Source organism: Podarcis muralis, chromosome Z (assembly GCF_964188315.1).
Source record: "Podarcis muralis chromosome Z, rPodMur119.hap1.1, whole genome shotgun sequence".
In the NCBI taxonomy this organism is placed as follows: domain Eukaryota; kingdom Metazoa; phylum Chordata; class Lepidosauria; order Squamata; family Lacertidae; genus Podarcis; species Podarcis muralis.
In genome coordinates this window covers 38,835,998-38,861,655 of record NC_135673.1, presented here as the reverse complement: position 1 = coordinate 38,861,655, position 25,658 = coordinate 38,835,998, and the positions used below count along the sequence as shown (strand labels likewise).

General features: G+C 45.2%; 2 protein-coding genes across 11 annotated transcripts in view; one reads left to right on the top strand and one right to left on the bottom strand.

The window, feature by feature from the left end:
* GRIA3 (glutamate ionotropic receptor AMPA type subunit 3) overlaps window positions 1-25,658 on the top strand; it is a 207,609-nt gene that overhangs the window by 168,977 nt on the left and 12,974 nt on the right. The gene's annotated exons all lie outside the window — the stretch shown is intronic.
* LOC114589390 (uncharacterized) lies at window positions 19,327-22,729 on the bottom strand. The gene is made up of 2 exons (XM_077922645.1): window positions 21,266-22,729; window positions 19,327-20,227 (listed from the first exon to the last, which is right to left on the bottom strand). Exons 1-2 carry the CDS (start codon window positions 22,727-22,729, stop codon window positions 19,463-19,465), a joined length of 2,229 nt encoding a protein of 742 aa, XP_077778771.1. The 3' UTR covers window positions 19,327-19,462.

Genomic DNA, 25,658 nt, shown 5'->3' with positions numbered 1-25,658 from the left:
CAGCCACCAAAACATTCCATTTGGCTTCCAGCAAAGCTCTGCATGACTCAAAGGCACTCACACAATGTGAAAGCTTTGTACCTCACCCTTGCTTGCAAAGATAAAATAAGCATTGGCTTATCAAACCTGGGATGTGGGTGGCACTGTGGTTAAACCACAGAGCCTAGGACTTGCCAATCAGAAGGTCGGCGGTTCGAATCCCCGTGACGGGGTGAGCTCCCGTTGCTCGGTCCCAGCTCCTGCCAACCTAGCAGTTTGAAAGCACATCAAAGTGCAAGTAGATAAATAGGTGGGAAGGTAAACGGAGTTTCCGTGCAATGCTCTAGTTCGCCAGAAGCGGCTTAGACATGCTGGCCACATGACCCGGAAGCTGTACACTGGCTCCCTCGGCCAATAAAGCGAGCTGAGCGCCGCAACCCCAGTGTCGGCCACGACTGGACCTAATGGTCAGGGGTCCCTTTACCTTTACCTGTCAAACCTAAGAATGTGACGTAACCAACATACAAAACAAGGGTCCATATAGCAAGCAAAACTGTATCCACAGCAAAAACATCCACAGCAAGGAAAACAAAATCTAGACACTATGCCTGGACAGAAAAGAAAGTGTTAGTCTCTGTGTCCTAAACACACACACCACCACCACCACCCATAATGTTAGGGAAAATGTTCCACAATCAGGGCATTATTTTGGAAAAGTCCATCCATGGTTGCCATCTGTTCTTTCTATGTCAGGTTTGGGGAACCTGTTGTTAGGGATTTGGGTGAGATTTGATTCAGTCAGTTCAGTTCACAGTACAAAGTGAACCCATCTAATTCGTATTTTCCAATGCAAGGTGCAAACCAAAACACAGCCCTTCTTTGAAATTTGCACTTCTCCTAGTTTTGTAGTGCGGTTGTCCAGCCAAGTAATACAAGACAGCTCACATCTTTTGCAGGGGTCACATTCCAGGAATGGCAATTATATGCAAAAGTACAAGTCACCCCCTTGAAACTGTCCCCTCATGAAAAGCCTCACCAAGAGCCAGAAAACCAGACAGGTCTTACCTACTCCCTCCAAGCAATGTATAGGGTTTTAAAGCTCTCAGACTTGGTTAGCAGACTCTGAGTATGCGCCAGGCTCTCAATATCTTGCAGGGCTGTCCAAGTTCCTATGAGATCTCTCCCATCCAGAATCCATGCAAGAGCTTCCCAGAGCCTGGTAAACTAGTTTCAGAGATTAAAAGTTATTTCCATGCCAGGAAGACCCTGTGCAAAAAGAGCTTTTTAGCTCTCCACCTTCCATGCATCTAATTTGTGTGATTTCAGCCAGCAGCATTTAACCACATAAAATTAAAATTGCACATGTTAAGCAAGCAGGAGTTGAGAGTTAGCTGTATGTACAAAAATTCATATACAATAGTGGGGCAAATTTTGGATTAAAATGCACGTACTTGTGAAAATGCATGTACTTGGCATGCTTTGGTCCATGTGGGTCATGAAGAGTCAGACACAACTAAACGACAACAACAACTTGCGTGCTGAGGTCCCCCAAAACACCCCTACCCCAATAACTCACACATCACTCATAAATTTTTGTTTAAGGTTTTTGGCATAATTTTGGCCACAACTTTATTAAACATACAAATTGTGAGTGGTTGCTTAGGCATTGGTTATGACTATCTGCCCGTCCCCCCCCCCCCCCGCCTTGGGGAACAGCACTGACTCCCGGATTCCAGCGAGAGCCAGTGTGGAGGAACAAGATCAGGGATAACTGGAGCTGCGGCACAGACCCTCACCTTCTCCCCGCATGCTCCCAGGGGCTTACGCGGCCCGCACCCGATTCCAGGGGTTTGGATGAAAGAATGGTAAGCCCCTGAATTCCTTTAACCGAATTCCCGGGCAGCAGCAGCATTGGAGGGGCAGGCACAGCCAATCCATACCCCTCCACCAACCAATTTAAACCAATGCCTAACCGCCAACCTTACAAGTTGTGACGATTTGCTACGCTGCAGGCAAAAACCAAATGGCACACACTAATCAGCCAAATGGAAAAATTCCTACCAGGCCCCCGCACCAAGGCGGACGACCCTATGACAGGTATAGCAAGGTCAAAGCACAAGCCCAAAAGGGAGGGCGGGCGGGTGATCCGGTTCCCACATCGAAAGAGAAAGCAGCTTGCTGTGAACCTTGTTTAAATAACCTCTGTTCCCACCCCCAAATTGGCAACATCAATTTTACCCCAGCAACACAAACAGCCAATCCTTGCCAGGCCCCTCTATCTTATCCTGCCTGGCAACCACGGGGTGTCTTGCTAGGCCCCATCCGCAACACGTGCTCTCCTTTAGTGAGAGCACGCTTTGTGAAAATGACATATAAAAATAGATTATATTAGGGGAAATTGCATTGCAAAAATGTGTTAGGCAAAGTTGCATACAAACATTAGGTAAAGGTAAAGGGACCCCTGACCATTAGGTCCAGTCGTGACCGACTCTGGGGTTGCAGCGCTCATCTCGCTTTATTGGCCATGGCGCCACCGTACAGCTTCCGGGTCATGTGGCCAGCATGACTAAGCCACTTCTGGTGAACCAGAGCAGTGCACGGAAATGCCGTTTACCTTCCCGCCGGAGCGGTACCTATTTATCTACTTGCACTTTGACGTGCTTTCGAACTGCTAGGTGAGCAGGAGCAGGGACTGAGCAACGGGAGCTCACCCCATTGCAGGGATTCAAACCACCGACCTTCTGATCGGCAAGTCCTAGGCTCTGTGGTTTAACCCACAGCACCACCTGCATCCCTCATACAAATATTATATTGTGCTAAAATGCTGAGGAATTTTTATGAGGGCTTTTAAAAAAGAATTGCAAATTGATGAGGAAATGCGGAAAACTGAGCTTATGACTGGAAGAATGAGAAACAGAGGAAACTGCAGTTGACAGATTTGCCAGTCCCTATCTGTGCCTCTCTAAGGGACGTGTGTGGCACTGTGGGTTAAACCACAGAGCCTAGGACTTGCTGATCAGAAGGTCAGTAGTTCGAATCCCTGCGATGGGGTGAGTCCCGTTGCTCGGTCCCTGCTCCTGCCAACCTAGCAGTTCAAAAGCACGTCAAAGTGCAAGTAGATAAATAGGTACCACTCCGGCGGGAAGGTAAACGGCATTTCCGTGTGCTGCTCTGGATCGCCAGAAGCAGCTTAGTCATGCTGGCCACATGACCCGGAAGCTGTACGCCGGCTCCCTCGGCCAGTAAAGCGAGATGAGCGCTGCAACCCCAGAGTCGGTCATGACTGGACCTAATGGTCAGGGGTCCCTTTACCTTTACCTATCTGTGCCTCTCTAGATGTTGCTGGACTCTAACTCCCCTCAGACCCAACCAGCAGGGTCAATGGGCAGGGGTGATATGAGTGGTAGTACAGCAACATCTGGAGGGTCACAGCTTCCCTCCCTCCTCCTTATAGGTCCTTACCCTCCCTGAATGTGCCATGGCCTTTTCTAGAGCCATTTAAGCTTCTGAGACCATCACCATTTCTTGTGGCAATAAATTAAGTGAATTAATTATGCAGGAACTTCTGTTAAGCAGGGGAAGCGAACAAACAAACAAAACACTGGAAATGCCCGAGTGTTTGGGTGCTTCGGAGGAGCTCTTTGTATTTGACCATCTGTGCTGGCCAAATGCTCTCAGCATTAAGCTGGTGCTTGTTTACCCTTTATATAAAATGGAAATGGAAATAAGAACCTATATTTCCCTGTTCTGAACCAGCAAATTGCTCCCTTGCTTGCTTGCTTGCTTGCTTGCTTGCTTGCTTGCTTGCTTGCTTGCTTGCTTGCATTATTGTGTGTTTGTTTTTGAGCACAAAAGCTGCTCCTAAGAACCATCAGTCATCAGCTCTAAACCTCCATCATCCAGGCCAAGTCACCTGGGAATATAATATGGGTCAAGCCAGTTGTTGGTGCCAGATGTATACACATTTTCATCAAAGAATTAACAGTGCCCTTTAAAACTGCTTAAAGGCTGGCATGTTGTTGCTTTTTGATATAAAAAGAAACAGAAATAGGCCTCCCCCAATTTTCTTATTTTCTTTTTTCTTTGTTTTGTCCCTCTTGGGCAAATGTTTTGGAGACATCTTTTGGCACTGCCCATAGCTTCTGCTCAAAATAGCTTCTTTTTCTAAAGTGACAGTTTATAAACATTTAATATTGCAGACAGTAATGTCTTTGTGTAAAACACTTTAAAAGCATTTATTCCCTACTGTAAATACGACAGTTCAGCCGCAATTGTTCAAGCAATATCCCCCTCCCCCATCTCCAAGATTACACATTCTTCAAGGAAATGCTCCAGAGTTGGCTTCTGGATTTTGCAAGACACGGGGCAAGCAGATCAAGAATTCTCTTGCTCTCCTTTCAACCTTCCCAGGTGACTAGTCCTTTTGAAGTGGTGGGTCCTTGGCTGGTCTTGGCAGCCCAGCAAATGTTGAATGGTACTACCATCCTCTGGAGTTGCCCATTAATATCCTCAGTGTCTAAGCTATATAGGGGAGGGCTGTAGCTCAGTGACAGAATCCATGCTTTGCATGCAGAATGTCCTGGGTTCAATCCCTAGTGTCTCCATGTCAGGCTGGTAGGAATTTTTTTTCTGAAACCCAGGAGAGCCACTAATAGTCAGTGTAGACAAAACTGAACTAGGTGTGTCAATAGTCTGACTTTTCATAAAACAGCTTCCTATGTTCCTTTCATAATTCACACTTACCGGATTCATTCTTAAACCAGTTGCCCCAGGATTTTCATGGTAATTCCAGAACAACTTAAATTTCTTCTTTTAAATTATTTGACTTTCATTTGCGTAGCGCCTTTCTATATTACTGCACACAAGGCGGTTTACAAGCTGAAGAAACAACAAAATAGACAATAAAGATCATATACCTAATAACAATCTGATCCAATACAAAAAAGTCATAATAAAAACATAACTTTAAAATAAACAACATATAAAATAAAGCAATATTCAATAATCCATTAGAATATAAAAGTAAACAGTAAAATTAAATGTCAGCAAATAGTAATTAAACAGTTAACAATTACAATAAAGAGTTAATAAATTATAATCAATAAAAATAATGGCAAGTCACAATTCATAAAATACCACAAAACATACAAAACCATGTAAAAGGATCAAATTGAGAAACAAGGACAGTTTCTAGGAATCTGGCCCAAGATTTTCCACCGCCTGAGGATGATGATTCAAAAAATAAGAAGATCAGCACTGCATACCTTATGAAAAAGTATCCTGTCCACCTTGCATACAAAAGGTGCTTGGTTTAACTCCTGGCATCTCCTGACAGGGATGGAAACAATTCCTGCCTGCAGCCTTGGAAAGCTGCTGCCAAAACATGAGCTTTTTGGGCCAGTGGAATGACTCTGTGTAAGACAGCTTCCTGTGCTTAATGTGATCTATTTATTTATTGCAAATATTTCTATCCTGCTGTCCTGTTCAAAAAACAAACAAACAAAACAAAAAACCAACTTGAGGCACTCTGCAACAAATGTGGGAAATGATAACACCACAGAAAAGAGAGAAGCAATCAAAAAGTTTTAAGTAAGGAGCACAGGAGCTAAAAAACAGCATTCCACGTTCTCATTCCCAAACCTAGACATATTGGGTAGTTTCCCAGTGTTGCTCCTATCCCGAGTAGGTCCACTGAAAATAATGGGCATGCATGACTCACTTAGGTTATTTCATTTTAACTGAAAAGTTACAGGCAACCCTATTGGTCCTATACAGAAGAGGTCCATGCAAATCCCTGGTATTTTATGGCCTTGGCTTTTCCAGTTCGGTCCTCTTCCTGCTGTCACGTAGACACCATTACCCATATTTAAATCCCCTCCTCTAAAGCATAGAAACAAATGATCTCATGATAACAAAGAACTTTTGAATTGCATAAATACATGAAACATCCCAGCGTACACAAACACCTTCCTGCATTCATGTCAGAGCCCTTGCTGGATAACTACCATGATATTCTGTTAAATCAGCAGGACCTGTTTCCACATAATGGGCTTAAAATAGGGGCAAATGCATGCTTAATGACAGGTCTGTTTTTCTGACTTTTCCTCATGGGAGGCCCCCTACCTTCTCTGCTCCAAGGCTTCCTCCGCCTTTACATCTCTGGTTTGGCACTTCGTAATTTTGCACCTACCTACACTAATCTTTCATACCAAGTTCTTATTATGAACTTAAATAAGTATTTATTAACCCACACATTTCCTCCCACTCTGTGCTTCTCATGCTTGTGATGTATTGATAATAATAAAGTGACAGTCTGGTTAAATTTGATGCTCAGGGAATCTAATGTGGAAGGATCTCAGAGATTCTACTGAACACCTCTGTGAAACAGCAGAATGTGCACATGTCGGCAGCCTGCATGCAGTTGGCTCAAGTCAGTGTGAAAAGGTTGCTGGGCCTTAGGCCAAGCCAGACTCCTGTCCTTCCTTTGGAGGTGAATAATTTAATGCAATGATGGGGAACTGGATTTGGTCACTAGACCAGTCCTTCTCTTCCCCACCCCCTGCTGGCTAAGTTTGGCAGGGCTGCCCAACTCTCAGTCACCTGACAATCCCAATGACATCAGTTGACCATTTTCACCCACGTGGCTTGGAATTAAGCTGTGTGGGTGCAAACCCCAATGGTTAGCTACATTTGGGAGCTTGCAAACCCCATTTTGGCCCCATGATGTCTACTGCTGACCACACCTGCTATGTTATCAGGTGTAGGACAGGAGGACATTTGTCCAAAATGACTTTCTGGGCAAAATGAGGATTGGTGGACCATAAAGCACATGGACCAGATATTTGTAGAGCAGGAGGTCCTAGGTTCAGTTCTTGCTGTCTCTAGTAAAAAGATCAGGTAGTAGATATTTATAGTCTCGGGCAACATGGAAGGCTTAAAAAGAGGATTAGATAAATTCATGAAGAATAAGACCTATCAGGCAACATTTGACCTCCAGTCTGCAGGGACCCAACCTGTTCTCCAGGAATTCTCAAATATTATAGACAAAGGCCCTGAGATTAAAGCTGCAGGCTCCCTTAGTAACCTTAGGTGCTGCTCATCAGGCCCTGTAGATCTGAATTCATTTAAAGTAACTAGGTGTTCTCTTACCACCTCTTTTCCTATCTTGGGTTTCTGTTCCCTCCTTCCTTTGTTTATTCTGTTATCACTAAGTTGGACACAGCTTTCCTTTTGGGTCAGAGGCAGAATGGGTGTTGAGCAGTTCCACCTTCTTTCTGTCACCCAACAATATTTCTCTATCTTCTACATGCAGACGACCCACTACTTGCTTATTCTTCCTCTTGCTTCAAACATCACAAAAGAACCCTTTTAAAATTATTTTTACCCTTCTTGCAGGTGTGAGCTGATTCTGTGCTTTTGCTCATATGACCTTCTCCCTGCAACTGTTGGCTCTTCATGTATACTCTTCCTTCATTTGTGTATAACACTGGGTAACAATTTTTTACTTTTTGAATGTTGTCTAATTTTTACAACTGGTTTAGGGTATTTTTGCACTGCTGAATCAGGACATGGCATCCGTTTCTCTCCATCAGGTCAGGTTTACTGTAAACTGAATGGTGGGCATTGATAAAGGTAAGTACACATAAATTGCATGTTGCTTCACCATTTTTCAAACTTCAGGGCTTGAACTTCCATTTCTTGGAACTCCTGGAATGCTCAGCGGCAGGGAGGTCTCTCTTCAGAGTCCAACAGTAGTCAGCCATCATGACTGCATCCCAGCGACCCTGATACCTGGTCTCCATCTCTTTCATGTCCTGATGGAATCTCTCCCCCTGCTCGTCACTCATTGAACCCAGGTTCTCAGGAAACCGGTCCATATGTGAAAATAGGTAGTGCATCTTGATGCTCATGTTGCAGCCCAGGTTTCTGAAAGCAGTCAGCATGTTGTTGACAAGTTCTGCGTAGTTTCTGGCCTTATTGTTGCCAAGAAAGTTCTTCACTACCAGAACAAATGCCTTCCATGCTTCCAGTTCCACTTCGTTCATTGAGTTTCCGGACTCTGGATCTCTGATGGGCTGACGGATCTGAGGACCATCAAAGATGCCAGCTTTCAACTTCTCCATGGTCAATCCTGGAAAAGCCTGGCACAAGTAAGTGAAGCAGTCACCATCCTTGTCCAGAGCCTTGGTGAACTGCTTGATTAAGCCGAGCTTGATGTGCAGTGGTAGGAAGAGTATTCTGTCTCTGTCCACCAGAGGGTCGTTGATGATGTTCCTTTTTTTGCAAGGCACCAATTCCTCCCGCACAGGCCAGTCCTTCATGTAATGCTCAGCACGGTCCCTACTATCCCACATGCACAGAAAACATGGGTACTTGGTGAAGCCAGACTGTTGTCGCAACAAAAAGTTCACCATCTTCAGGTCAACACAAATAAACCACTTATGCTGATCATAACCAATTTTCTCCAGCACATACTTTCACCGCTTCATAGTTCTCCTTCAGTGTACTCGAGTGAGCCAGGGGTATAGAGGCAAACTGGTTGCCGTTGTGTAGTAGAACACATTTCAATGATAGCTTGCTGCTGTCAATGAACAGTCTCCAATCTTTGGGTTCGTACTGTGGCACTCCAAGCTTGAGCAGAAGCTGCACAATATCTGCACAGTACACCAAGTCCTTCTCTTCCGAGAAAAAACGGAGGTACTCTTGATGCCTGTTGTGGAAGAAGCTGGTGCGAGCACTGTCAAAGAGGAGGTTTTTTTCCTTCAATCTGGATGCCAACAGTTCGGCAGAGTCCTTTGACAAGCTGAGGTCGCGAACTAGATCATTCAACTCCTTTTGGGAAAATGGATGTGGAGCATCATCTTCAAGAACCACTTCTTCTTCTTCATGTCCTTCAACACTGGAGGCATCTTTGTCACTAATGTCAGGAAGTTCTCCGAAGATAGGTACTGGAATTTCATCACAATGAGCTACAGGACGACGTGCTGATTGAAGATCAGGATACTTGAGACTGCTCCGGTTCTTTCTGTTGATCCCAGCCGCACCAATTTATGGAAGATTTTGAGGTTTTATGACTTCAAACTGATCCCTTTTCGACATAAACACCCAAAATTATCGGACCTGAATACTTCTTGTCATTAAAATAATCATTTCCAATCAAAACAATTATTCGACATGGCATTTTACCCCCACCAACTGCTTCTAAGATGCTCCACACAAGTGTACATGTGAACAAAAACGTAAAAAACCGACATGTGGCCATAGCTCAAAAACTTGACCTGATTGAGCAAAACCAATGTGATTTTTGGATTCAGCACATCAGATTCGTCCTAAATCATCTGAAAAAACGCAGACAACAAATTTGTTGTTGACCAGTGATAATCTTTCCCTTTTCTTCCCTTTCTTATACATGTCATTCTTAGATCTTAGCTCATTTGTAAGCTCCTTATGCAGCCACACCAGTCTCTTTAAATGCTTCCCACTTCTCTCTCCTGTTGCAATTGTCTGCATTTGTGCCTTCAATTTTCCACCTTTAAGAAACTATCATCTATCTTGGACTCACTTCTTTTGAGTATTTCTGACCATGGGATCTCAACCCAGTAGTTCCTTCGGCTTATTGAAATCGGCCTTCTTAAAGTCCAGAATGCATGTCCAACTACACTCAGCTTCCCGCCTTTCCCTTGTCTCTGTATCATGAAACCCAAAAGGACATGAATACTTCCTCCCAAGGTTCCCTTCGTCAATCAGTTCTTCCCTTTTGGTGAGGACCAGGCCCAAGATAGATGATGTTAGTGCATGAGCACCAACACTTAGGGGTTCCTTTTCTCTGTCTCAGCAAAGCTCCTCAGAAAGTCTTCCTGCATTTTCACAGCAGCAGCATTCCAGCCCTCTCTTGGTGAATGTCTGTGACAGGAATAACCACATCACCCATCCAGTTCTTCTCTAAGGTCTTTATTATTTACATTACAAGTTGCATAATACTACCGGTCTAAATATAAAATAAGAAACAGAACTATATACTCTGCTCCCTTCAGCCATTCAGCCAGAGAGAAAGGCTCACAGACTTTCACATATTCTGGCGGCCACACTGACCAACACTGACTGCCTCACACTTAACTACATTTCTCCAGAATGCCCTAAGACACCTGTTGCTGGGGAGAATTCTTGTTGCTAAGCAGATGTTTTAAGGGTGCCTCAGGGAGGTGCTTCAAGACTTGTTTCAAGTTTATTTTGGCAATGCACCAACCGATGATTCCCTTGTTGCTTCTTCCACCTTTTGGGAAATTGCCAGCGAGGCAATTCAGGAATTTTCTGGAGCTTACATTATTGACAGAGTGAGTTCGAATTCCTGCAGATATAGGGTAGTTGAAGTCCTCCATGGCTATTAGGTCTCTCCCTTTGGAATGCTTGGTAACCTGCCCTAGGAAGGCATCATCCAAGTCTTCAGTCTGGCTTGGAAGTCTATAGTAGACATTCACAGTAGGGTCATTTCCCCCACCTATGTTTTTTTTTTAATCCATTTACCCATTGGCCCGCTCCAGCTGGCTCTTCCTGTGTCCCTATGTATATTGAACTGATGCTTCCTCAAGAATGAATTCCAATATACAGTTTGTATATTGACAATCTCAAGCAAATTGTGTAAATATCCTAAAACTCAAGAGATGCAAAGTGAATGTTGAAGCTCAGCTAAATCATTATTGTAGTGAATGCCCCCAGAGTGTGTGTGTTTTGAGGGGTGGGGATATATCTATTATTGGACATTCCCAAAATTCATCTGGGATTGTCAGTATTCACAGGTGAGGACCAATGCTCATTGTACATGGCTATCAAGGCTTTAGTAGAAGATTGCATTCTCTCTTGATTCACAGTCTTAACCAAAGGCCCTAGAGAAGTCAGTGATATCTGTGAACTCTTGAATCACAGATTACCTTATTCCTGTGGATGAAAAGTTAACATGTAAACATTCTCTTAGAATAGTGAAGAAATACGGTAAGTAGCATTGCATGCCAAATGCCATACTTCACTTCTCTAGATACCAGGGTTCTGATTTTCAGCTTTGTTCCGTTCTGTTCAACGTGGTTTGGCATTCATGTTAGGATAATTATCCCTGCTACAAAAGGTGTTTGATTTGCATTACTTTTTAATTTGAAATAAGGATGTGCTTAGAAGCTTCAGTCCTTAGCAAACTTATATTAATAAGTCCCATTAAACTCAGTGGGGTGCATTTCTGAGTAGACATGCCTGGGATGGCATGCCATGTATCTTATTGTTTAATGATACAGTGAGATGAAGCACATTTTATTTTCCTTTATGAGATTATTTTTCAGAGGAAGGATTTTTGCTTAGTTTGTTTGGGGACTGAATGCAGGCAACAATTTCACCAAGTGGTAGTTAGCTACAGTGAGACCAAACTGTGCTTCAGTTGCCTGCAGTGGTTGGCCTCTGCAGCTGCTAGGGAAAGATCACAGCTCACCACTAGAGTATCTGTTTTGCATGTAAAGTGGTACCTCCAGTTAAGAACTTAATTCGTTCTGGAGGTCCGTTCTTAACCTGAAACTGTTCTTAACCTGAAGCAACACTTTCTGTTCTCATCCTGAAGCAAAGTTCTTAACCTGAGGTACTATTTCTGGGTTAGCGGAGTCTGTAACCTGAAGCTTCTGTAACCTGAAGCATCTGTAACCCGAGGTACCACTGTAGAAGCTCCCACGGTCAGTCCTCAACACCTGCAGATAAGGCTGAGAGATACCTCTATGTGAAACCCTAGAAAGCTACTGCCAATCAGGGTAGACAATGCAGTGCAGACCAGTGGCGTAGCGTGGGTTGTCAGCACCCGGGGCAAGGCAACTAATTTGCGTCCCCTAACCCGTGCATTTGCGTCCCCTAACCCGTGGATTTGCGCCCCCTAACCTATGGATTTGCCCTAACCCCAGATGTTGCGCCCGGTGCGGCCGGGCCCCCCTGCACCCCCCACGCTACGCCACTGGTGCAGACAATGGTTTGAATCAGTATAAGGCCACTTCCTGTGCTCCCAAAAACAATGCAACTAGCTGATTTTTCCAACCCAGTATTGAAAAAATAAATGCTGTATCAGAGAGAAGTGTATGGCACTCTGATAGATCATCTGCTATTATTGATGCAGGTTGCATAGGCACAATGCTTGGTGGACTGATTGTGGTTTAGACAGTGCTACAGAATTGTGTATGTGCATAGGAGAGACCTGTGTGCACTCCCATATGTGCCTTTGTCATTTCTGCTGTAGCCCCAGTGGCATCTAAACAGACCAGTGAAAACCTACCTTGACATCTTAGAATTTCCAGCGGACATGGGGGAAAGAAAGAGAAGTCCTTACAAGTTATTAATGTGATTTGCCAACATACCTTGACAGACCTTGAACTATTTGACAGTATTCTGACAATATCTGAGTACTAGGTCTTATAAAAAGAAAAAGAAAAAGCAAGATTCGAGCACTTTCCCAGATAATTATTTGCTCAGATAAAACAAGCACACTTCTTTTTTAACAAATGACTTGATGTCGATCATTTGCCCAATTATCTCTCTCCAAGAGCCAAACAGAGGCAGACAATAAAGGGCCGGGAAATAAAAGACATGTGATGGAAGACACAGAACAATTTCGCTAGCAAATCGAGTCCAAGTGACGGGCATGAAGTTCAAGCACAAAGATCAGACTTGAACAGGTGATTTTCCTCCAACTTTTAAGAAGGGATGCAAGATGGAGTTACCCCTTATTTTTGACATTCCTTTCTTCTTCTTTATGAGATTATCATAGGTGACATTTTTAAGAAATACCTGTAAACATTAGTGAAGCGTTAGTCAATAAACAAATAAAGGTAATGCATTGATGGAACAAGCGTGTATTGAGAAATAGGTGCATTAATCCAATAGATTGGTGAATGCATTAAGCAGGTGGATCAGCAAGGTAAAGTAAGTGCTGTTGAATTCAAGTCCTGCTTTTGGGCTTCCTATAAGCATCTGGTTGCCACTGTAAGAGCAGAATGCTGGACAAAATGGGATGATCTTATGTGAACTCATGAGAGACCTGGGATTGGTTGCAGTTCCCTGGCAGAAATTAATTCATCAAAACTGCATGCAATTTAAAAATGGAAAGGGGTGGAGTACAGTTGCAGCATTCACGAGATATTCACATGTCAAAATTCTGAGGATCAACATGAAAACTTCTGTGTGTGCCAGGACAGATGTCAAGGACCATTGGGCCTACCAAGGGCCAGCGGTGATCACCAGAGCAGCCTGGGCCCTGTTGCTGCTGCTCTTGCCATTTTCACCTGCTTTGAGGAAGAGGATCAGCCAGCGACTGGAGTGAGCCAAAGTAGCAGCAGCTTCCATTGACTCCTTACTCCTCTAATTTTTATCTCTCATCAGTGGTAGAGATTGGACAAAATACCAAGTGACAATTGCAAGAAGAAGGACCCATTGAGAGCATTTTGCAACCTGGAACCAACATTATGGTGCCTTCTGGTTCACTCCCCCTCCTGGAAAACTTGCTGCTGAAAATTTAAGGAACTGCATACCGAAGAGGAAACCAAGGGTGTCCAACTGTTGTGTCTGGAAGTACTTGGGCTCAATCTAAGCCATATTCCCAACTGGCTTCATACACATCCTGGAACACAGAGCTGAATATTGATAGGGCTACAAGGAGAAAAGGGAACACCTAGCTTAATAGGCAAACAACCACCATTTTAATTCACTGATCCCTGAAGACAAGTTGAGTGAAGCTCATGCGCTCAACCTATTTGCATTTCTATCATGAGATTGGTCTGGTTTTGTTGCAAGAATCTCCCATGTATTTCATGAAGATCTTGGACCACTGCTCATCTATCCCAGAATGGATTGAGCTTCTGTGTAGGAGAAGATGTCAAGTGTGAAGAAGTCCTTGGACAACCCAAGACTCAGAAACTCATGGGGAAGGCTTCAAGAGATTGATTAGGATGTTTATCACAGTGTAAGTAAACTAAATCCCATAAGTGTTTTCACTTTACTTTACTTAGACCTTACTCCCTGGATCTCAGAGCAGCTTTCATGTGGCTTCCCAAGACAGCATACAAATCCAAAGCTGCTTCAGCTTTGAAGAACTTTATCAAGTATCTCCAGACCATCTCTAAGCAAACCATTCAAGAGGGGAAAGTTAGAGACAGATTGTGGAACTCACTGGAGAAAATTGTTTTTTTCCCCCTTCAGAAAGTGTATTTAAAAGAATGGGACAGCTGATGATAATTTTTTTCCAAGAAATCTCATGAATTTAGGAAGCAGTCACAACCGCCCACGTAGCCCAGAGGGTCTTTTACAGAGAGTGGCAGCCAGAGTGGAAGGTGAAGGACAGACTTATTGATGCTCTGACCTGGAGCTGGCACAGCCATAGGTCCAAAGCCAAGACATGATGGCAGCAGCACTGGCTTGGGATCCAATGGATCCCAGACTAGCTCAACCCCAACTTACCCTTGGAACATCCTCTTTTCAGGCTTTCTACTGCCTGCTGCCTGGTGAATCTCTGCCAGCACATCTGCGGGCAGAAGGGGAATCTCTGCACCTTTTGAACAATGCTGGCATCACTCCACAGGTGACAGGAGGATGTCAGAGGTCAGCGTTGCTGCTAGATGGACAACACCGCTGCCCAAAGACCCAGCCCAGAGCAAAATAAATTTGGATTTCTCTGCCAGTATTGATATCTCCACCACCATTGAAAAACTCATTTGATGTGCTGTGCAATCACTGAGTACAACCCATAGTTAAGCACTTCTCAGTCCCTTTGATTTCATTCTCCAATTAAGACAACTAAGTTCTAAGTATTTGCCTGGATCATGTCCAGTAGCATGAAGATGCCTGGCAGCAGGGTTAATTTCCTAATCAGACAACTTGTGCATTGTTGCATTAGCACCTATGATATTGTTAGTGTAGAATTTAATATGTGTGGGCTACATTTATAAAAGATATAATATCTAAAGAAGCACCTGTCAAGCCAGATGCTGCCACTGGACACAGATAGTAATATTTTCACAGAGGTGAATGCAAAGATCTGCAAAATAACTTCTGACTTCATCAAATTGTACACACACATTGCTGTTTTCCTTATTATGTATTTTAATTGAGCAGAATGCACCATCTCATGTAGGGGGCGGGAGGTAAATTCCACTGAAAAAGGCAGAAAAACTGCATTAAATTCCATCAAGGGAACAGCAGGGATCAAAGGCTAAATGTGCACACTTGAAAGCAACTAAATAAGAAGTGTTTTCAATTGCTCAGAAGGAAACTAATTACAGAAACAAAATAATATATTAATGGAAAGTGGAAGAGAATGCTGTGATATGATGCTGTGATGCTACAGTTCCTAACTCATCAATGAGATTTAACACTTCAGCTAATTTTCATAGGTTATGAAAGAGGCAACTGCAAATTGCTCCCAACTCCTGATAGGGGGAAAAAAGTGTGCTTTTAGATTGGGATTACAACTCAGCTGACTGTCAGAGGAGTGTTATTTAAGAGACTGAATACTGATGAATGTCTGCACTTAACTTGCATCTCTGAAAAACAGGCTTCAGGAAATGGACATGAATATGCTACTCTTGGCCAACATCTGCATGGATTGGGCCTATTGTCAGTATGAATTGCAGCATAAAGAAATATCTGTTCTATAAATCCACAAAGCCGGCTCGTGCCATCTAACATCAGCCTACACATTTTCAGCAAGGAGTGGAGATACACGCTCAGATAATCTCTCCAGAATGAAGTGAAGCCTGATCCATAGGGATGAATGAGGCACCACCATCCTCAGCCTGCCCTCAGCCAGCTTCCACCTGCTGACTTCCTTACTTAAAACCTGCCCAGGAGCTGGCAGTGACTGCCATCCTCATTCTCTTCAATCTCAGTGTTGTCTTTGCAGAGCTCAGCAGGGAGGAGGATGGGAACAGAAGCAGCAGTAACTGGTTCTGCGTAATACTGGCTGTAGCCTTCCTGCCTTTTGCCCTACCAGTCCCAAAGCACACCAGTTTCCATTGTCAAAATGTATGCGAATTGCTGCTGCTTTCAAACCAGCATACTTAAACAGCAGTAGTGGACAACATGTGGGGCGGCAGTGATTGCTTGACCTCCAGTTGGTGTAACCCTGCTGAAAGGGAGGAAGGCCTGAGGTTGGTGCAGTGCAAGCATACTAGCGGGAGCTCCAGATTGGCTCTGCCAGCACATTTGCAAGCTGCCAACCTCACCGCCATCTCACCCCTTCCCTCTCTACATAATAATAATAATAATAATAATAATAATAATAATAATAATTTATTATTTATACCCCACCCATCTGGCTGAGTTTCCCCAGCCACTCTGGGCGGCTCCCAATCAAGTGTTAAAAACAGTACAGCGTTAAATATTAAAAACTTCCCTGAACAGGGCTGCCTTCAGATGTCTTTTAAAGAGAAGATAGCTGCTTATTTCCTTCACGTCTGAAGGGAGGGTGCTCCACAGGGCGGGCACCACTACTGAGAAGGCCCTCTGTCTGGTTCCCTATAACCTCGCAATGAGGGAACCGCCAGAAGGCCCTCGGTGCTGGATCTCAGTGTCCGGACTGAACGATGGGGGTGGAGATGCTCCTTCAGGTATACAGGACCGAGGCCATTTAGGGCTTTAAAGGTCAGCACCAACAGTTTGAATTGTGCTTGGAAACATACTGGGAGCCAATGCAGATCTTTCAGGACAGGTGTTGTCCCGGCAGCCACTCCCAGTCACCAATCTAGCTGCCGCATTCTGAATTAATTGCAGTTTCTGGGTCACCTTCAAAGGTAGCCCCATGTAGAACGCATTGCAGTTGTCCAAGCGGGAGATAACTAGAGCATGCACCACTCTGGCGAGACAGTCTGCAGGCAGGTAGGGTCTCAGCCTGTGTACCAGATGGAGCTGGTGTACCAGATGCGCACCTGGTCCTTCAGGGGCACAGTTACCCCATTCAGGACCAAGGAATCCCCCACAACCGCCCGCCCCCTGTCCCTCCAAGACAGTACTTCTGTCTTGTCAGGATTCAACCTCAGTCTGTTACATCGTGGTAAGCAGCAGTGACACAGCCAACCAGAAGCGAGGTGAGCACAGCCACCCAACCATGCCATCTTCTGCAATTCAATAGTGATGCTTGACAGTCCACTGAGGACCTCTCTCTTTTTGTTGCTTTTCTGAGACTGCAAAATAAAGGAGGGCTTTACAGGGCAGGTCTGGCTGAATGCATTTGGCTTGGTGGGACATATATTCTGCAAAGGAATATCTTAAAACATTCGTTTAGCTTCAGCAGGCATCAACATCCTGAGAGATGAATGGGAGAATCATTGCTTTAATTTTCATACACTTCTGTAGATTTGAAACTGCACTTCATCAGAGATGAAAATGTTTGCCCATTGTACAAGAGTCCTCAATGCCTTAATGAGAGAAAGAATATCTAAATGCACTGTTTGGAAACATGTTATTCAGGAGCACTTAACACCAAGGATACAGCCTCTCCCCAATTAAATCTCACTGCTATGGCAAATGGAATTGCACAGATGTGTCACTATGTACAGTTTGTACTTCATGTGTCTGTCTTGGCACTTTAGATATTTTAAATGTATTTTAATAAGTCTGTCTGTTCCACAAAACTCCAGGGAGAAGCACCTTCCATACAAACTTCCTTTTAATTTCCTAACTCAAGCTGGGACCCCAGCTGGCCATTGTTTCTCTAGCCCAGATTTGGTCAGTAATTTATTTCTTAGTCTGAAAAGTAAGGCAAGAGTTGACCCAACAATGTTTTTATTTGCTTTTGATCTTGACCCACCCCAGCACTTTGCCTCAGAACTCTGTTTACCTAGCTCAGTTTTGTCCACTCTGACTGGCAATGACTCTCCTTCCTTGTAAGTTTTTAAGCAGAGGTTTGGATGGCCATGGATGCGTTAGCTGAAATTCCTGCATTGCAGGGGGTTGGACTAGATGACCCCTCGGTGTCCCTTCCAACCCTACAAATCTATGTTTCTATTACTCTTTTTAGGATCTCAAATGAAGGTTTTCCCCATCATCTGCTATCTGATCCTTTTAGCTATACTGTAGATGCCAAAGATTGAACCTGAGACCTTTTGTTTATTGAACTTTTTGTTTATTGAACTTTCAAAGCTAACAGAAGGAAAAATAAGGGGGGGGGGGGGAGAAAAAAATCATCATGCAGGATCAGTGCAGACATGGAACATAAATCTTAGCAATATTTTGCTGACTTAACAAGTACTTGCACATATTTGAAAAAGAAAATCCTACAGTATTTAGCAATATGCTGAACTCAAGAGGTGGCTCAAGCAAAGATGCTAATCTTAATTTGCTTGCTTTCTTACGTCTGCACCACATGAACAGAAATATAAGAGAAAAATATAATGAAAATATAAAAAATTAATAGAGCTCTAATAAGAGTAAGGGGGAAATCAAATAGCATGAGTCTGTTAAATCTTGTTGGTTGTAATTTCATGTAACCCATACTTTAGCATAGACTGTATATTCATAGACAAAATGAAATCAGACAGCATTGTCATTTTTACTACACAGCCTTAAAAAAAATTCTGCAGTCATTAGCAATACTTTTGAACTCAAAAATAACCAAACAAAAATATTAATTTACTTTCTTTCTTATGTGTGCACCATTTTCTTTCTTATGTGTGCACCATTGATTAGAAATAATAAGAATAAGAAAAAATATTATTAAATAGCATAAGTGCTAAATTTTGTCAATTGTATTTTCATGTAACCATACTTAAGCATAGGCTTGAAGAACCTTATTCATAAATAATATGAAATCAAACAAAAAGTCTAGCTTATTACAAAAAGCCTACCTTTTTTACTAGAACCCCTAGAGACTTGCAGTTTATGGGGATATTTTTTTTTTCTTGCCAGACGCTTGAGGACCAATGGTCCAAACTGCCTAACTCAATATTTTTCTAAACGTAAGGTACATTATTGCTGCCATCGAAAGGTGAGGGGTGAGTTCCTTGTTTTTAAGGTATTTAAGGCACCAGATGCAGAGATGAGACAAGAGTTTTATCTGCTGTTAGAGAAATCTCCTTAAACATCATGTCCCATTATTCTGCAACATTAAGGAATCCCCACTACATTTGCTCCCAGGTATCCCCTGTTGGCAGCCCATCCAGCGAGCTTCTCAGATGCATAAGTGAAAGCTGGTATCATCACAGCAGGTGCAAAGGACATCTGCCTGTGGCCAAGTGCTTAGTACTGAGCTAGACATATTAAATATATTTACATTTCAAATAGATTTTTTAATATATCTACTGTTTTAAATCTATTACTTCTATTTTGGTCCAGAAAAAAAACAACCAAAAAAGCAAGATAGAAATGAGCCTAACGATACTGATTATAACTTAGGTTTCTCTCTGCCAGGAGTGAAACGAATTCCATTTCCTGGTCTTGGCTTCTGCTTCTAACTTCTTTAATACTTGCTGGAACATCAGGTGGTTGGAGAACCAAGCTGCTTCAAGACCTTGTCCAACCACTGCAAGGGGCCATTCAGATGGATCTCAATCCAGCAGGGAACACTCGCGAGCGTCTGCCGCTTGTGTTCAAGTCCCCAGGGCTTGACGAAGCTCATTCGGATGATGCACATCTTCATCAGCTGGTAGACCGCTTCAAAGCCCCGGGTTGCAGCCTTGGACAAACTTTCACCAAATACGTCCTTACGGAAAATTTTCAAGTTGCATTCTTTTGGAATCTTGATAACAGTGTTCGGAAGCACTCCATAGCGCTGGTTACACATGAGAGACTGGACAAAAACGGGAGTCTTGCTAAGGCACTCCAGAGACACGTCCCCGTCTTCATAGCAGAGTCTCACTCCTTCCCTGATGTACATTCTGGCTTGCTCCACCTCAGAATCACGGTGGATATTGGTCTGCTGGCCTAAGCAGAAACGTTCAGCATTGATAGGGTCGGTACCGCCATCTACAATCACAGAGTGCTGGTAAGCATGGAAGCTCTCCCCAACCCGTTGGCCGAGCTCGTAGTAGGTGATGGAACACCAAAAGGCTGGTTCAGAGTACGGGACGGGCTTGATGTTCACATTACTGGGTCCAGGGATCACCAGAGCTTCAGGTGTTTCCTGCTGGCTACTACTACTAGTGCTGGCTGCTGAACTCTCAGGACGACAATGAAGCACAGTGGATGGTGTTTCTTCAAAGGTGCTGCTTTTACGGACAGAGGTGCTGCTTTTAGAGGTGCTCTTTTTAGGGACAGAGGTTCTCTTTTTAGGGACAGAGGTGCTGCTTCCAGGGTCAGAGGTGCTGCTTCCAGGGACAGAGGTGCTGCTTCTTCCAGAGACAGAGGTGCTGCTTCTTCCAGAGACAGAGGTGCTGCTTCTTCCAGAGACAGAGGTGCTGCTTCCAGGGACAGGGACAAAGGTGCTGCTTCTTCCAGGGACAGAGGTGCTGCTTCCAGGGACAGGGACAAAGGTGCTGCTTCTTCCAGGGACAGAGGTGCTGCTTCCAGGGACAGGGACAAAGGTGCTGCTTCTTCCAGGGACAGAGGTGCTGCTTCCAGGGACAGAAAGGCTGCTTCCAGCAGGGACAAAGGTGCTGCTTCTTCCAGGGACAGAGGTGCTGCTTCCAGGGACAGGGACAAAGGTGCTGCTTCCAGGGACAGAGGTGGTGCTTCCAGCAGGGATAAAGGTGCTGCTTCTTCCAGGGACAGAGGTGATGCTTCCAGGGACAGGGACAAAGGTGCTGCTTCCAGCAGGGACAAAGGTGCTGCTTCCAGGGACAGGGACAAAGGTGCTGCTTCCAGCAGGGACAAAGGTGCTGCTTCCAGGGACAGGGACAAAGGTGCTGCTTCTTCCAGGGACAGAGGTGATGCTTCCAGGGACAGGGACAAAGGTGCTGCTTCCAGGGACAGGGACAAAGGTGCTGCTTCCAGGGACAGGGACAAAGGTGCTGCTTCCAGCAGGGACAAAGGTGCTGCTTCTTCCAGGGACAGAGGTGATACTTCCAGGGACAGGGACAAAGGTGCTGCTTCCAGGGACAGGGACAAAGGTGCTGCTTCCAGGGTAAAAGGTGCTGCTTCCAGGGACATGGGTGCTGCTTCCAGGGACAGGGACAAAGGTGCTGCTTCTTCCAGGGACAGAGGTGCTGCTTCCAGGGACAGAAAGGCTGCTTCCAGCAGGGACAAAGGTGCTGCTTCTTCCAGGGACAGAGGTGCTGCTTCCAGGGACAGGGACAAAGGTGCTGCTTCCAGGGACAGGGACAAAGGTGCTGCTTCCAGGGACATGGGTGCTGCTTCCAGGGACAGAGGTGCTGCTTTCAGGGACAAAGGTGCTGCTTTCAGGGGGAAAGGTGCTGCTTTCAAGGGAAAAGGTGCTGCTTTCAGGGGAAAAGGTGCTGAAATCAGGGAAAATGAGGCTGATATCAGGAAAAAAGTTGCTGCTTTCAGAGCCAGAGGTGATGCTTTCAGGGCCAGAGGTGCTGCTTTCAGGGAAAAAGGTACTGAAATCAGGGAAAATGAGGCTATCAGGGAAAAAGTTGCTGCTTTCAGGGCCAGAGGTGATGCTTTCAGGGCCAGAGGTGATGTTTTCAGGGCCAGAGGTGCTGCTTTCAGGGCCAGAGGTGCTGCTTCCAGGGGAAAAGGTGCTGCTTCCAGGGGAAAATGTGCTGAAATCAGGGAAAATGAGGCTGATATCAGGGAAAAAGTTGCTGCTTTCAGGGACTGAGGTGTTGGTTCCAGGGCCAGAGGTGCTGCTTTCAAGGCCAGATGCGCTGCTTCCAGGACCAGAGGTGCTGCTTCCAGGGGGAAAGGTGCTGCTTCCAGGGGAAAAGGTGCTGAAATCAGGGAAAATGAGGCTGATATCAGGGGAAAAGTTGCTGCTTTCAGGGCCAGAGGTGCTACTTTCAGGGCCAGAGGTGTTGCTTTCAGGGCCAGAGGTGTTGCTTCCAGGGCCAGAGGTGCTGTTTCCAGGGCCAGAGGTGCTGCTTCCAGGGCCAGAGGTGCTGCTTCCAGGGCCAGAGGTGCTGCTTTCAGGGCCAGAGGTGCTGCTTCCAGGGACATAGGTGCTGATTTCAGGGACAAAGGTGCTACTTCCAGGGAGAAAGGTGCTGCTTTCAGGGCCAGAGGTGCTGCTTCCAGGGCCATAGGTGCTGCTTTCAGGGACAGAGGTGCTGCTTCCAGGGACAGAGGTGCTGCTGCTTCCAGGGACAAAGCTTGCCTGGAGGTTAGAGTTTCCTGGAGCATGGTAGCTGTGATCCTCCAAGGAAGGATATGAAGCTGGAGCTTCTGGCTGTATTGGCGGGTCCACTGGAGCACTGGAGCTCTGGAGCAATGTGAATACTGGCTCGCTGATGCACTTTTCCACTTTCTCAAAGTGATACGGATTCACACAGACTTTAGACTTTTGTTTTTTATAGGCGTTTGCACACGTCTCCATGCTACGCAAATCATCGTGGCTTTGCACCTCTGGCCATCGCCACAGCCGGCAGAAGAGAGTGTGTGGGAAGTTATTTCCGCAGGATGCATACATCTGTTCAAACAGAGGTCTGGTGATAGTGATGCACTTGGTGCCAGGATTCTGAGTGGAGATAGCCTTCTCCAGCTCCCCCAGCTGCTTACTGAGGTGGGTCTTCCTCACCAAGGTCTTGACAGCATTCTCGTACACCTTGCCCTCCTGCTCGTTGAAAGTAAGCATCTTCCAGGCCAGCAGGCGTTTGACGGTGGCGGCAGCGAAGAACGGGGTGGACATGGCTGCCTCGGACCCACAAGCAAATGGGGAGACTTGTCAAGCAGCAAAGGGAAAACGAGAGGAAACAGGAGGGGTGACTTGCCTGCTTCTCTTATTCCAGAGGCACCCGGATAGCAGTGAAGACCAGTCGCGGCTAGGAGATGGGACAGTGCCGAGAGGGGCGAGGGCGCTGCAGCTGCAGCTACAACACCTGTCTCACGCCTCAAACTTTCTCCCGACTTCTCTCACTCCTCTGTGAAGGCGCCTCTGTCGGCAGAGCCAAAAGCTGCTACTAAAACCTCTGCCGGACCCTCCCCCTCATGACCTGGTATCCTATCAGCATCCCTTGGATGCTGCCCTGCAAAGGATCCTGGGAAGTGTAGTTCCTTAAAGATTCTTCCCAAAGAATCCTGTGAGAGTAAATTACAGTTCTCAATATTCTTTTTGGGGGTTGCTTTGAATGTATGGTGTGTACACAATGTTAAGTTCTGCTTGTGGCAGATGAGTTGGACTTAATAGACCTAAGCTAAGCCTGTCCAATAACTTCCGTGGGTCTACTCTTGAGTATGACTAACTTTGGATGCAACACCTAGTGGTTAACACTTTCCACACCCACCAGTTCTCCCCTACAAACGCTCCCTTGAAAGTTTTGAAATTGTTTCCCCCTCAGATGTACACAGAAATGGATCTCAGGGTGATAGAAATCTGTCAGGCTGAATGTCCTTGTATGAGCAAATGGGCGAATGTGGGAAGATTCAAGAACCCCCCTCATCTCCTGCTGATACTCTCTCCGGTAAACACTTACAGCCTCTGCATTCACATTGGCTGGCAGACATGTTGAAAACGCAAGTTTGCTGGTATAATGTTTAGAATTTGTCCAAAGATCCTGTGGTGCCATTTCCCCATCCTTTGCATGTACAGACAGCACGTTGGAGCATTGTGGGGAATAAGAGGTCTGCTTGCACCTCTCATGCCCCTGCCCAATAGAATTGTCCATCCTCAGCCTAATGACAGTGTTGGTGGAGGAGTGTGTGTGTTCATCCAGGACCATAGAGTGAGAATAATTCAATCCTCACAGCCACCACCATCCAGTCATAGAATCATAGAAGGGACCCAATGGGTCATCTAGTCCACCCCCTGCAATACAGGACTCTCAACTAAAGCATCCATGACAGATGGCCATCCAACCTCTGCTTAAAAACCTCCAAGGAAGGAGAGTCCACCCACCTCCCAAGGGAGACCATTCCACTGTGGAACAGCTCTTACTGTCAGAACGTTTTTTCTGAATGTTTAGTTGGGATCTCCTTTCTTGTAACTTGAAGCCATTGGTTTGAATCCTACCCTCCAGTTCTGCCCTCCGTGTGCTGCTCTTGTTCACCAGAAGCGGCTTAGACATGCTGGCCACATAACCCAGAAGCTGTACGCTGGCTCCCTCGGCCAATAAAGTGAGATGAGCGCCGCAACCCCAGAGTTGGCCATGACTGGACCTAATGGTCAGGGGTCCCTTTACCTTTATCATATCTCTTCTCGGTCTCCTCTTTTCCAGGCTAAACATACCCAGCTCCTTCAAGCGCTCCTAGTAAGGCTCAGTTTCCAGACCATTGATCATCTTGGTCACCCTCCTCTGCATACATTCCAGCTTGTCAATATCCGTCTTAAATTGTGGTGCCCAGAATTGGACACAGTATTCCAGGTGTGGTCTGACCAAGGCAGAATAGAGTGGTACAATTACTTCCCTTGATTTGGACACAATAATTCTGTTGATGCAGCCTGCATTATCCTTTTTTTGCTGCTGCATGACACTGTTGACTCACATTAACCTTGTGGTCCACCAAGACCCCTAGATATTTTTCACATTTACTGCCAGTAACCCAGGTGTCCCCCATCCTATTTTTGTGCATCTGGTTCTTCCTACCTAAATGCAAGGGACAGCGGGTGGCGCTGTGGGTAAAAGTTGTTCGGTCCCAGCGCCTGCCAACCTAGCAGTTCGAAAGCACTCCCGGGTGCAAGTAGATAAATAGGGACCGCTTACTAGCGGGAAGGTAAACGGCGTTTCCGTGTGCGGCTCTGACTCGCCAGAGCAGCGATGTCACGCTGGCCACGTGACCCGGAAGTGTCTCCGGACAGCACTGGCCCCCGGCCTCTTGAGTGAGATGGGCGCACAACCCTAGAGTCTGTCAAGACTGGCCCGTACGGGCAGGGGTACCTTTACCTTTACCTTTACCTAAATGCAGAACCTTACATTTATACCTATTGAAATTCATTTTCACCCAGTGAAGTTCAATTCACCCAGTTCTGCAATCTGTTAAAGTCATTTTGAATTCTGATTCTGTCTTCTGTGGCATTAGCTACCCATCCTAGTTTGCTGTCATCTGCAAATTTGAAGAGCATTCTCTCAATTCCTTCATCCAAGTCATTTATAAAGACGGTGAACAACAATGGGCCCAGGACAGAACCCTACAGCATCCTGCTTGTCACTTCTTTCCAGGATGAGGGGCCATTAATGAGTACTCTTTGGGTTCAGGCAGTCAACTAGCCACAAATCCAAATCAAAGGTCTTACTGAAACCAAGATAAACTATGTCCACAGCAGTTCACTTATTCACCTAGTTTGTAATTCCATCCAAAAAAAGAAATCTGATTGGTCTGGCATGACTTATTTTTGAGAAACCCGTGCTGGGTCTTAGTAATCACAACATCCATTTCTAAATGCTCAGAAGCTGACTGTTGAATAATCTGTTCTAGGACCTTTATTGATGTCAAACTCACCAGTCAGTAGTTAACCCTTTCCCCCTTTTTGAAGATGGGGACAACATTTGCCTGCCTCCAGTCTGTAGGGACCTCACCTGTTCTCCAAGAATTCTCTTCTCAATTCTCAGCTCATCTGTAAGCTCCTTAATGCAGCCACACTGATTTCCTTAGATGCCTCCCCCTTTTATTTCTTGTTGGTA

Bases quoted from the DNA above. Each gene is read 5' to 3' on its own strand.
- LOC114589390 (XM_077922645.1), bottom strand. From the start codon at position 22,729: ATGTCCACCCCGTTCTTCGCTGCCGCCACCGTCAAACGCCTGCTGGCC. The intron at 20,228-21,265 runs GTCCCTGGAAGC...GTCCCTAAAAAG, and splicing joins TCCCTGGAAGCAGCACCCAT to AGCACCTCTAAAAGCAGCAC.